The 12,955-nt window shown below is 43.3% G+C and overlaps 1 protein-coding gene across 13 annotated transcripts in view; it reads left to right on the top strand.

Moving 5' to 3' along the window:
• The window catches only part of LOC1275507 (semaphorin-1A), a 218,980-nt gene that overhangs the window by 192,997 nt on the left and 13,028 nt on the right, over window positions 1-12,955 (top strand). For all 13 annotated transcript variants that reach the window (XM_061662586.1, XM_061662588.1, XM_061662587.1 and 10 more), the window contains 7 exons: window positions 1,608-1,729; window positions 4,168-4,248; window positions 5,143-5,288; window positions 6,942-7,024; window positions 7,137-7,280; window positions 11,092-11,203; window positions 11,647-11,837. In XM_061662586.1, the coding sequence (XP_061518570.1) occupies window positions 1,608-1,729; window positions 4,168-4,248; window positions 5,143-5,288; window positions 6,942-7,024; window positions 7,137-7,280; window positions 11,092-11,203; window positions 11,647-11,837 (879 nt within the window). The remainder of the gene's footprint in view (window positions 1-1,607; window positions 1,730-4,167; window positions 4,249-5,142; window positions 5,289-6,941; window positions 7,025-7,136; window positions 7,281-11,091; window positions 11,204-11,646; window positions 11,838-12,955) is intronic.

Here is a 12,955-nt window from a genome sequence, read left to right as displayed (position 1 = left end):
TAGCCCCAAGCATATTAGTGTTTAAGGCATAGGCTTAGACCGAAAACGGTTAGTACGTCTGTTGGAACGTGTTGTTGGAGCAGGTGTAGTGCCATTTTTATATCCTAAATAAATATCTGAAAAGTAACAAAATAGCAATATATTGGATTACTTGATACATGTTTTGGGAAGTTCTATTCCTGTAGATTATTTACAGCATTTTTGGAATCACTCCCACGTTTACATTCATCACCTACCGTAAATGTTATTCGAAACTGGGTTAAGTACTGATTCCATGGGTTCATCTTTTCATTTTGTCTGGTTTTCAGGGTTTCTTTAGCCAGCTCAACATCGGAAACGAACAATTCTATCCCGTAAAACACATTTCAACAATAAAAATGGAAACTCGAATGCTCTGGTATTGGTTGTTCAGTGTACGCATGACATTCATTTGACAATGTTGAACAGGGATTTTACGGATTGGAAATGAAGCTTACAGCGTTGAGCTGGCTAGAGAAACACTTTAATAGCTATTACAGCCCTGGATTGGTTCAAATTGCATAATTTATGATCATTTAGCTTGGATAACATGTATGATCAAACCAAAAAATCTAACGGATTTAGGAGGAAAAAATGAAATCATGTTCAAAATGTCGTGACACGATCATCTTGCTTCTTTCCAAGCTTTTTTGCATGAATGATCTGGAAACTCAGTGAACTTTACGTTTTTCATAGGCCTTAAGTCCAAAAGTGTTTGGTACAATATTATGAGCCGATTGGTAGAACTTTTTCAGATCTTCTTTTCTTTTTCTTATTTTATTGAAAGGGTTTCAATCTCCTGTGACTCTCCGATGTATGCTGCGTCCTCACTCCCGTTCTGTTTATAGAGACGTGAGTCATCTCACTCAGAGTTTGCCTTTCGGTTTTCTAACGCCATTTTTCGTAATGACTGTTCAACGTTACGTCGAATTCGTTCCATCACAATCTTAATATTAATTTACGTCCGTACCGACGTTGGATGACCACATCTTTCTCTGTCTTCTAAAGATGATGGTACCTTTTAATCGTTGTATAAACGATATTGCGTTTAATATTATGAGACTTTAGGCTTCTGAATACAGCGCCAGGGTGATCAGCCTTTAAAACATATTTCATGACAATTTCTCTTTATTATTTAATTACGTTTTAGAATTAAACAACACGTAATCTGGGAATATAATTTATCATATCTGTTAGTGTATGGATGCATGCAAAAGCTGTTATTAAAACTTTCACAATATATGATAGTAGCACAATATATGTTGTAAAACAAACGCAAAAATTTGTATCCAAACTTATTGATCACGGTGTATATTATTCATTTTATGATTTCGTCTTCCTTCAAACATTCGACAACATGAAGTCCTTTTTTATTTCCAAATTAGAATCAAACAAATGTAGGTTAAAAACGTGATAAATACAGAATATGTGATGAAAGTAGATAAAGCGGTATTTTAAGAAATCAACGTTTTGAAACCGTCAGGCCGATTTTAGAGAGGATAAAACATAAAACGATCTCGATGAGTTTATATTAAACAATGCTCAAACACATCTTTTAATATCTTTTCTTCATATTATTTTTTCAACAGAATCTACCAGCAACCTCGTCGAAGGCAGATATGGGCATGCCAACTCTAAGCTGATCTACGGCGTTTTCTCAACGGCACCGAACGCTATTGCTGGCTCAGCAATATGTGCATTTTCGCTACAGGTAAGCTTAACATTGTCTAAAAAAACAGTACATGTTCCCCAATGAACTACGTTGCTTCGATCGGGAGCAACTTTATAGCTTGAAACGTTATCGGGCCAATTTAAAATTGCCTTAATATGTACAGCCCTTTTTTGCGTGCACTGCCACGTGCAAAACAATCAGCTAAAATCGAAACATTTGTTGTTACGTTACAATAATGGCTTGCTTCCATCTAAAAGCTGCTTGTGGTGTTCGTTACATAGAGAGTATCAAACAATTTATGAAATGTTGTTTTCATTTCACCTTTTTTTCCAATCATATTTTCCATACACCTTTCTACCCTGCTCATCATCTGCATGCAACACAAAAGGTGCAGCTCTCGAGCATACCGAACAATAATGAACAGTCCGAGCAAACACAATACCAAAACATTGGCTGTACTGTGTTGGCGCTGCAACTAACTGCAACAGGATGCACCACGCTTTGCTAGGCAACATATCGCCCGCCGCCATCATCGATCAGTTGCGCCTGCATTTGATAGGGTTCGGGGCCCCATCGCCGTGCAAGGGTGGTAAAGAATTTGTGGCAAACATTTTGTATCGTTATCGTCCAGCATGCGCTAGTGTGCGTGTCTCTGTAGGTGTGTTGTATATCGAAGGCATTCTCGGTGTCGTGTAGCGATGAAGCTCATTTAATGAAATTTTATTCCATTAGCCAAATTGGGTTGTGCTGCTGCCCGCCTGGTCCCCCTGGCCCACCGCCGGTGCGCCCAACGCATCCGATGAAATATCTGCTAATTAAAACGGACCCTTTCGTTGGGGCAAGTACCGGGAAACATAACGCAGATATGCAGATTTAATGCACCGATTGAGTGTGTTGGGTGATGAACGTTTGAAGCGCGTGTATGAGTAGAGATAGTAGAGGCGTTTGGCCGAAATGTTAGAGTTTATCTGCCGCTCGAAATGTGCAATTTATTATCCATTGATTCTGGAGGTTGCTAAAAATCGATACTTCTACGAATGAACAGGACGAATATCGAAACTACAAAAAAAAAAAACAGACGCAAAAATAACTCCCTAATCCTAATGCCTTTCAACCACGCGCACTTCAATCATCATTATCATTACTTTGCCATTGCCCTAACGCGGGGAACCGTCTCGCCAACATCATTAACCGTTCGAATGGGGGGAATTGAAAGATAGGAAAAAAAAGGAAATGATGGAACCTCGGGACCAAACTTCCTGTTGGACGTTATCAAAGATGATTGATTTTGATCGTCTCAATTCGTTCGGGAGAACGCCCAAGGAAAGCACACCATCACCAAAAGGTGCAGAAAAGTGGCTTTTCCCTTTCATTACGGAAGGGAATCATTTGGTGGCTTCCCTCTGTCTCTTGTGAAACTTCTCGCAAATGTATGTCCAAAGAAAGGTGACCCTGGGGGCGGAAGGAGGAGTTTCGCTAATGACCTGTCCGCTCGTTAGACGATTGATGGACGGGATTTAAAATTTCATTTAAAGGAATTTTCTCATCCCAGCAGTACCAGCTCACTTTTGCATTTTGCCGCTGCTTTCTGAGCTGATGATGGGCGTAAAGTAAAAGTTAACCGCTTCTTGTGCTTCAACTTTAGCTCGGGAGATGGTGCTATTAATTATGGTGCCAGGGCGGTGGCATTTCCAGCACATAATGTGACACTGCAAGGCACGACCACGGTGATCAATTGATCGGTTTTGCTCGTTATTGCGATGAGTCGTAGTTACGGGGCAACATGGTTTCGTTGGCAGACGGTTTTGTCAATGAGCGGATGCCACTAAGAAACCTCACTAATTGAGCTCATTTGCTTGTGTAAAATAAATAATTTCAATAGAAATTGAAACAGAAACACTTCAAAGAGGATAGACATTGCTTTACTCTCGTTCGTTTTGCCGCAAATCGGGAACGCACTTGTTTCCTCCCTGTGTGTAGGTTCATCCTTTTTAATTTTCATCACTCTCAGAAAGAAAACCTCCACATTAATACCATTAAGCAGGGGGGGAGGGGGCGGGGAACCACCAGCCCATTTGTCGGAGGGTTTGACATTACTTCACGAAATTGCCAAACCGCGGAGGCGGATCATTTTCGCGGAGCTTTCGTGGTTTTAACCTCCGTTCTGTTTCCCGCGTGACCTATTTTATCTGCGCGATGGCCTCGTACCGTGTCCAGGCTAAGTTTTTGGAGCGGCCGGCTTGGGGGAAAAGGTCTCTGTTTTATGAGGGTATGTTTTTTTTTGGGAGGGGGGTAATATATTAATCATCATCACCGTCATCACGTGTACGATATTTATATTTTTTGAAGCGCCGTTGCCCGTGTGGTTTTGGGTGGCACAATGTTCATCAGCATATCGAAGATAAATCGCATTAAAATGTAATTTTCTTGATAAACGATAGTAACGACCGTTTTTTCTCCGTTCTCTCTTTTTACAGGAAATTTCCGACACGTTCGAGGGCAACTTCAAGGAGCAGAGTGGACTCAACTCGAACTGGCTGCCCGTAAACCCGCTAAATGTAAGTGCAGCGCGATGGCGCCGGATTAAAGCACCTTTTTTGTTTTTAGCCAGAGAAGCACTTTGTGTATAGCACACACACATACACATACCGATTATAATCCATTGAAAGCGAAAGATGAAGAGAGCGAAAAGCGAGCAACATCCTTAAACCCGCTAAATATGGTCAGGCGCTAGTAACTAGTTGCCGATTTAGCGATAATTGCTTGCGATAGTAATCTGATTAGCGTTTTGCGACACAACCATAGTGTGTGCTGGACAGGGCTGACTGCTGCTCATACGCTAAGCTCACACGGATCCGCATCGACTGACAAAACTGTCCACCTACTTGCCCATACATACACACACACGAAAGTTCACATCCCGGCACCGCGCAGCGCCCTGTACCCGGGGATAAGAAGCAGAATTTACCCACTAATTGGATCAAAGCGATGGCGATGTAAACGATGCGAGCGCGCCACGCCATCAAAGTCCAGTCATCACTGGCCGTCTGAGCGCCGGTGGATAAAGGATGCAACGCCGGGAAGTAGTACACCGACCAGCTGCAAACTAATTAGTGCAAACGGGTGCGCTTATGCTGCCTAATTAAAATAAAACCAAACAACCTCCATCCATGCGCTTCGCTGTTCGCTGGTGTGTTTGTTGATGTGAACCTTTGCCCTGCTGGCGGCACACTTTACTTAATGCAATCCCTGTGTGGCCTAGCTGTGTCGCAGTGTTTATCCTGTCAATTTTTGTGTTTTCCTCCCGACTGTATGTCCTTTTTGGTGTGTGTTGTGGGTGCAGATACCTCTCCCTGAAAGAGAAGACGATCGTCTCCCTGCTAAGCGCAAATCTACCATTTTATTTACTCGTTTTATACCACTTCTTCTTCTCCTTTCTCTCTTCCAACTAGGTTCCCGATCCGCGGCCCGGCTCCTGCCACAACGATTCGCGCACACTGCCCGATCTGACGCTCAACTTCAAAAAGACCCATTCGCTGATGGACGAAACCGTGCCCGCATTTTTCGGCTCCCCCATCCTGACGCGTGTCAGCACGATGTAAGTGTGTCTGTCTGTCTGTGTGTTTGTGTGTGCGTTATTTTATGAGTGGGAAGTGCTGATATCATATCAGCGTGCACAGGAACGTTTGAAACAGTGTTTTGCATTAATGCGCTTCCGCTCGGTGGGAAGTTGGTGGGGTGGGAAGAGGTAGGGAAAGGAGGCCACAGAGTATGGCAGGTAGATATAGATTAAACCACATAAAACCTTTTTGCTGCTGGCGAAAGGTACGGTGAGCTCATCCGATGTTTAGATTTAATTGGACGCTTTACTCCCCGTACCTCCGCTTAAGTTTATCGCTTTCATCATCGTAATAGAGGGAAAGGGAAGGGCCAGGCGAGCGTTATGGGCCCCGGGGTAATGTATTGGATATACATTTTATGCAAAACTGTTACAGGCCGTCCGTGCTTAACCTAAAAATGCAAAGCAATTTCTATTTGATCATTCGAAATGTTTTGCCCATCGGGTTAGAAAATGTTATGCTAGGAAAAAGTTGTTTTTAGATGCTTGTTGTGGCATTTCTAGTTACGTGAACATTAATTGGAAGAACCGGAAATTAACATAAATGCAGAGTCTTTTAAATAATTATAATGTAATGTTTGATATGAGTTCGTCAAATTTAAAGAAATCTTATTCGAATGAAATAATAAATCAATCACATCCTACGCGGACATGCCGTCCGCGTGTTACAGGGTTTTCCTAGTCACTTTCGAATGTAAACTTTGTTTTTCACCGCGTGCAAAATGTTATTCCACATCGATCTGTAATTCCATTCCTATCATAAGAATTTTTAATTTCTTTAGCATGATTTTCAACATATCTCAACTGTCAACGGACGGTGCGAATCGGCTTGAAACCCCGGTGAAAAAACGATGGCAACAACCCGTTGAAGTGTTGAAAATCATGGTGAAGAAATGAACAATTATTGTGATAGAAATGAAATTCGTTTATTATCCAGACAGATTATCCCTATAGATTGTGCACATAAATATTCACCGCGTCCAAGATGTTATTCAACAGCTGTCAAATAGTGTATTTACTTCAAAATGAAATTTCAGTTTTTACACGTGATTTTCAACACATCACAAAAAAACTGTCAAACTCAATCCAGCTTAAGACGTGTTGAAAATCATGCTGAAGAAATTAAAAATGAATATGATGGGAATATGAAATATCTGATTGATGTGGATCAACATTTTGCACGCGGTAAATAAAATCGTTTACATTTGAAACGGACTTGGAAAACGCTGTATGGATAAACGGCCGTTATTGTTTCAAAAAGTAATCTTTTAATGTAATTTATGAATTGTTTCTACAAACGAGAGAAAGATGAATATATTTTTTAAATCAAGGAACAGCTTTAATTGTTGAAAAGTTCATAAAAGATGCAGAAATAAGTAATTGATATTTATAATAAATTAAATTGAAAAAAAAATCGTGAATGTGTCTTGAAAAGCTGCTTTAAAGCTTCTTTTTCTAAAGTAATTTACAAAGAAATTCTAACCTGATTATCCCTATATCCTATTGGATTTAGGATAATGACATATAAGGCGTAGTTTTTGTTCTTTCCACTTATCCAAAAAGTGCATGGGATAGATGAAAGATTTTCAAATAAATACATTAATTAATGGAAATCTAACGATTGTTTTACAGGTATCGATTTACTGCGATTGCGGTGGATCCACAAATCAAGACTCCCGGCGGCAAGACCTACGACGTTATCTTCGTTGGTACAGGTAAGTTAACTTATCCGGACTCGTTTTTTCGGACTCAAAGCAAAAACCATTTTCCGATCAAAAACAACTTTAATCATTCACTCGTACCGTTCCACTCTTTTCTTCGTTCCAGATCATGGGAAAATCCTCAAAACGGTTAACGCCGAATCGGCCGACTCGAACAAGAAGGTAACGTCGGTGGTGATCGAGGAAATCGATGCACTTCAAACGAACGAACCGATCCGGACGCTGGAAATCGTTCGCACAACGCAGTACGGTAAGGAATAAAGCACGATGCGGGTGGCCGTGGTTCCTCCCTTCCACAGGTCCTCCTTACATTTGCTCCTCCCGCCCTGACACAAAAAGTTTGCCTTAGCCGCGTAGAGCCGCAGCCGTGTTTGATCGTACTGAAAAGAGGTGCTACTACCTCGCAACAACAGCAGGGTGCGGGTGTATGTATGTCCAGGTGTCGGTCAGTTTGAAAATCGTCATCGTCCAATTGGAATTGGACGACGAAGCGTTTCACCGAGCGCTGCGCACCAAAACACAACAGCGCGATCGTTCCTCGAACTCCCGGCGCGAAGCCTATTTGCATTTTTCCAATTTATTTTCCTTTGCCCTTTTTTGCCCGTCCGAATCGGCAGGAGGCTTTTCCGGAGAAGAATTGTTTTTCCACGCGCAGAGCTCTGTGTGTGTGTGAGTGTGTCGGCGTTTGTTTGTGTTCAGTTGAATTGAAATTTTCACGCTGTGCTAACCTTTTGCACACGTTCGCGGCACTGCCCACTCGAAAAAGGCACGAGTGAGCTTTTGAAGCGGTTGGAATCCGATCGGCTGGAAGAGTACAGAAGAAAAAAAAGAGGGAAGCAAAGTACAATAAATACCACCAGCAGTAGTAGGTCAGTTTGGTTCCGAAACGGAAACCGTTCACCAACAAGAAAAAAAGCCTGACTGAATGTTTTCTGTGCGCAAATTTTGGGCACACTTCCCTGACGCCGGCTCTGACTCTCTTCTGCGCACCATGTTAATTCAATTTCAAGTCGAAACATAGGAAAATTTTCCCATGCAGCGAGTCACAAACGAGCAAACGAGGGACACACACACCGGTTTGATGAGGGCACAAAGCAAATTCTACCGCTCTGCAACCGCTCTGGGATTGTGTAGAGTAATATAAAACTGGACATTTCCCAACCCGTTTTGCTGATGGACACAAACACCACACACTCACACGCGCAGAGGTAAAACACACCTATCGGAGCGCTACAATGCGGAGGATTCGACCCCAAAAACTGGCCACTGTGCTGCACGAAGCGTTCAAAGCGTTTTGTGCTACACCACGGGCACACACACACACCTACATCCCCATAGTGGAGCACCCGTCTGAAACGAAACGTGGCATACTTTGGTTTTGTTTCGCTTTGCACGTTTGTCACTCACCCAAAAATAAAACCCCCTCCCCAAAAAGGAGATGGCAACCGGGCGCGGCGTCTACATTGGAAAATTGTTTCCGGTAAATTCTCCTGCCCTTGTGCTCAACTATATCCCGCCCATACAGGAGAGTGGTCTGCATCGTGCCCGTGCTCATCATCATCATCATCATCATCGGTTCCGATTATACTCGTACGGCCATTCAAGCAGTGGCAACGACGATTCCTATGGGAAATAGAAAAGGGGGAATGATTATCGTTGTCGTTCAAATTCGTCCCCAAAACAAAGGAAGAAAGGGGTATCCGAGGCAGGAGGGGCAAGGATTCAGTTCGGATGAAATCCTTCCAATCAAAAGAAGCGAAAGCAAAAAAAGGAAACACCGAAGGATAAGATTGTGCCAAGCCAGCCCGTACCCGAGCCCGGCGGTGCGGCATGACTTTCTTTCTTTTTATGCCAAAAACGGGTTTTATTAAATCGAGAAACAATCGATCGCTCGAAGTTGGCGTCCACGAGATAAACCAAAGCACCGTGTGTGGGGTGCTGAAGGGGAGGGAAAAAAGGGAAGCGAGCAAATTGGTGGAAATCGATAAGGAAGAAATGCGATACGTTGACAGCCGCGCCCGCACGCGGGCGTTGTTCGGCATTTTAGATCACAATCAGGGACGCCGGGTTGAAAAGCCGGCGTCCTCCCCCCTCCGGTTCCTTTCTTCTCCACGCGCCCGTACTCACACACACTACCACAGAGGGATACTAATGATCATCGTGGCATCGTCACACTGATGACCACCGATGTGACAGTGACGCAGTGACGGACCCACCCCGAGATGGAGAGGACATCCGCCGCATCAGGTTCGTTGGCGCGCATTGATTTGCTGCTCTGGGAGTTGACACAGAAACAACAACAAAAAGAAGTATCGCGCTGTGTTGGATGTCCTGCTGGGCTTTTCGGGGCATTATCGATTTTTCGTATACCGGTCCCCCCGTAATTGTGGTCGAATATACCTGTCAGTGGAAAGGAGTCAGGATCGTCCGGGTTCTATTTTTTTGCTGTGCCCAGTTTCCAGTTTCTTGCGGGCTGCAATATGTACGTGCCGTGCTGTGCTGTGTCTTCCAGCGCTGCCCCGAAGATTGATTGGACACACACACTACGGTGTGGCTTAAAATGTGTTTATTTCGGTCAATCAATAACAGATTTATTTTATTTGGACCGAATTCAGTTACACTCTTTAGGCTCGGAGGCCTCAATGTATTAGCAAACGAGGCGCAACTGAATTTAATAAGGCCGCCGGCACTAGTTTGTACACTTTCTTTCGGTTGAAGTTTGTAGCTTATGATTAAATAAACGTCTCGATAGAGTTGATAAAAAAAGCGCATGTACCGCCACGGTTTCAGCCTGCAATCAGATCTCTGCAGTGCCGCATTTCCCACCACGCCCCAAATTTACACGGTTGGTCAAACAACAAACTGAAGTTTATAATTTAATTGATGTTTACTGACACAAAGAATTCGCTGTGTGTTGTGCTAAGGCAAAAAAAGGAACATGCTCTGCGGAGGATTTTCACTCCTCCAAGCAAAGCTCGTCGTGTGTTTCTTCTGTCAGGTGTGTCAAAAGGACGCACGCTCTGCTTCTTCGGTCGGTGTGGATGTAGGAAAGAAAAGCAGCCCTTGACTAAAAAGCCACGACGACGACGCCGACGACCTACGGGTGCCGCTGAACGAACTCATAATTAGGCAGTAATTGGAGTAAAGTTGTGAAACGAAATACTGGGTGGTGCTGTGTGTGGATAGCTGTGTACACGGAAAACATGTTATGCGAAGATGTTTCGTATCTCTTGTGAGTGTGTATGGCTCCTCTGTGCGGAATCTGAATGTAGGCGCGCGCTTGTATGCTGACTCAGCGCGATGCAAAAGATTGCGACTAGTGCTCATTATAAAAGTTTTGCGCATGAGAATTTTCGGTGTGTATTTTACCGGTTATGGATATGCTGAACGAGGAATAAAGTAAGGCACATTCACTACTCCCTCAAGAAAGGATAAAAAGGGGGGAAAAACTCTTAATTGAAAGGGCAAAACTTGGCGTCGTGGCGGGTTTTGTATCTTATTTCAAAAGGGATGTTTAAAGAGATTTTATAATAAAATACTATTTTCAACATTAATATGCAAAGCTGTGCAATGCAATTGAGAGAGAGCAGCTCATCTATTTTATGCAAACAGTACAACTTCAATTACCTAACCCTGGTTTTTCTTCCCCCCCCCCCCCCCCCCTCAACCCAACCCATTCCGTTTTTGATGATAGCACTGGCACACTAACTAATCTATGTTTTCATTTTCTAATTTCTTTCCATGCTGTGTTTCGTGGCTGCTTGTCACTCGCGCGATGCTTGCGCATACATTAATACACGACGACCACGTGCTGCGCGTGTGTGTCCTGCGGCAACGGTACAACGATCAAACGAACAAATGCCTGATTGTAATCAACTTACCGCTCAACCCTCAACCGACGACCGACCCCCTATACCGGGACAAACCCACTACACCGGGGCTATAAAAAAAAAACAATGCCTCCGCGCCAACGATGCAACCCAACAAAACGGATATTCCTTTGCCCCCGTGGTGCTCGGACTCCGTACACACAACCCTTCTTTTTCCCCCCACCCCCACAGACACACCGAAGGACGGCAGTTATGATGATGGGAAATTAATTATAGTCACCGATACGACCGTGCTGGCGATCAAATTGCACCGCTGCAGTAGTGAGAAGATAACAAGCTGCAGGTAATTAATGCATCCCTTTGGCGTGTGCACACACACATACATACATGAGGCCGGAGGATTTGTTGTTTATTCTGCGCTAGAAACAAGTGTCCATGTGCCGCACGGAACATGGGGACGGGTTTGGTTGTAATGAGCAACGGGGAAAGAATTACCTCGGCACATGCACAAGCAGTCAGTGGAGAGAGAGATACTAAAACACACATATTATTTCCCTCCGCCTAGTCTTGTTAGTGAAAACAATCGGTTATTCTGCGAGTGGATGATAAACGGTTCCTAGCAGCAAGTGAAAAATATACCCCTTTCATGTGTGTGTGTATGTGTGTATGGCTTTGAGTTTAATTCGGATTTGATTGCCGTTTTGCCTTTCCATTGCTACGCTTACGTTTTCACGTCCAACCCTAAAAACGATTAATTTTTATAACCCCCCCTCCCTCCCGTTCCAGTGAGTGTGTAGCGCTGCAGGATCCGTACTGTGCGTGGGACAAGATTGTGGGCAAATGCCGGTCGCACGGTGCCCCCCGGTGGTCGGAAGAGAACGTGTTCTACCAGAGCGTCGCCACCGGCGATCATGCGGCCTGCCCGTCGGGCAAGATGGCAAAGGATGCGAACGTGGTCGAGCGGCAAGGATACCGAGGTGAGGATGGTGGAAAAGAGGTTTACTGCACCTGAGTCAATGTATTTAATTGGATGAGTGGCAGTGGCACAGTGTGGTTGGTCCCCCTGAAAGAAGGAGTTGTTTTGTTTTTGCTTTGAAAAATATTGTGTTTGTTCAAATTTCCTATGATTTTTTAAAATAAATTTTACGTTTCATCAGTATGCTGAAATTTGAGTCTTTTCGAACATGCTGCTGCCATGTCGGATGAAAGCGATGTGCAGTGCTGCAAAATGTCATGAGCATCACGTAATCGGTGATAATCACGACATTCTTGGAATATACTTGCCGTGTGGTCCCAAGCTGCAAAATGAGCATGCTTTCTCGCTCTGTCTGGTTTGATTATCTGTAGAGTCAAATCGAGCGAGAAAAATGCTGATTATGTTTCTTGGAACCACTCGCAAGCATCATATATCTGCCATGACCATCGCGATGATCACCGACAAAAAATGTCGCGACAAAGTGACTGAGCAAGAGTTGGTTGCACACAATGTCATCAAGCATGTGATGGTCGAAACAACTGTTTGAGTTTCACCTCTGATCACAGTAGAGCTCGTGACACTGACATGATTTTGTTTCAGTCGGAATTTGTCATGATGATGTCACTGACATTTTGAAAAACTGATCAAATTTAAAAAAAAAGTCATGAAATAGTGACTGACCAGGCGATGGTCGCAAAAATGTCATGAAGCATGTATTGGTCACACCAATCGTTTTGAGTATCACCTCTTATTATCACAATTGAGTACGTGACGCTGATATGAATTTTGTTTCAGTCAGGTTTTTTTGTGACATTGACAGTGACATTTTGCAACACAGACGATGTGGCACAATATACTGTTAATCATACGAATCAATTTACCATTTCATAAAGATAAATCTCAAATTTCTTTTGATGAAATGCAAATTTTGACACCGTACTCTCTGTTAAACTGACCTCATTCACTTTTTTTATCATAACTCTGTAATACAGGAACCTTTATCCAGTTGTGATTTGTTAGCAATTGTGTAATCTGAATGACTTAATGAGCAAAAACCATTATTAATAACCATCAAACTGTTCGCTGGCTTATGTTATATCTAAATAGCAGCAGTAATCG

Source organism: Anopheles gambiae, chromosome 3, assembly GCF_943734735.2.
Source record: "Anopheles gambiae chromosome 3, idAnoGambNW_F1_1, whole genome shotgun sequence".
Lineage (NCBI taxonomy): Eukaryota > Metazoa > Arthropoda > Insecta > Diptera > Culicidae > Anopheles > Anopheles gambiae.
This window is presented reverse-complemented; position numbering and strand designations above follow the sequence as displayed.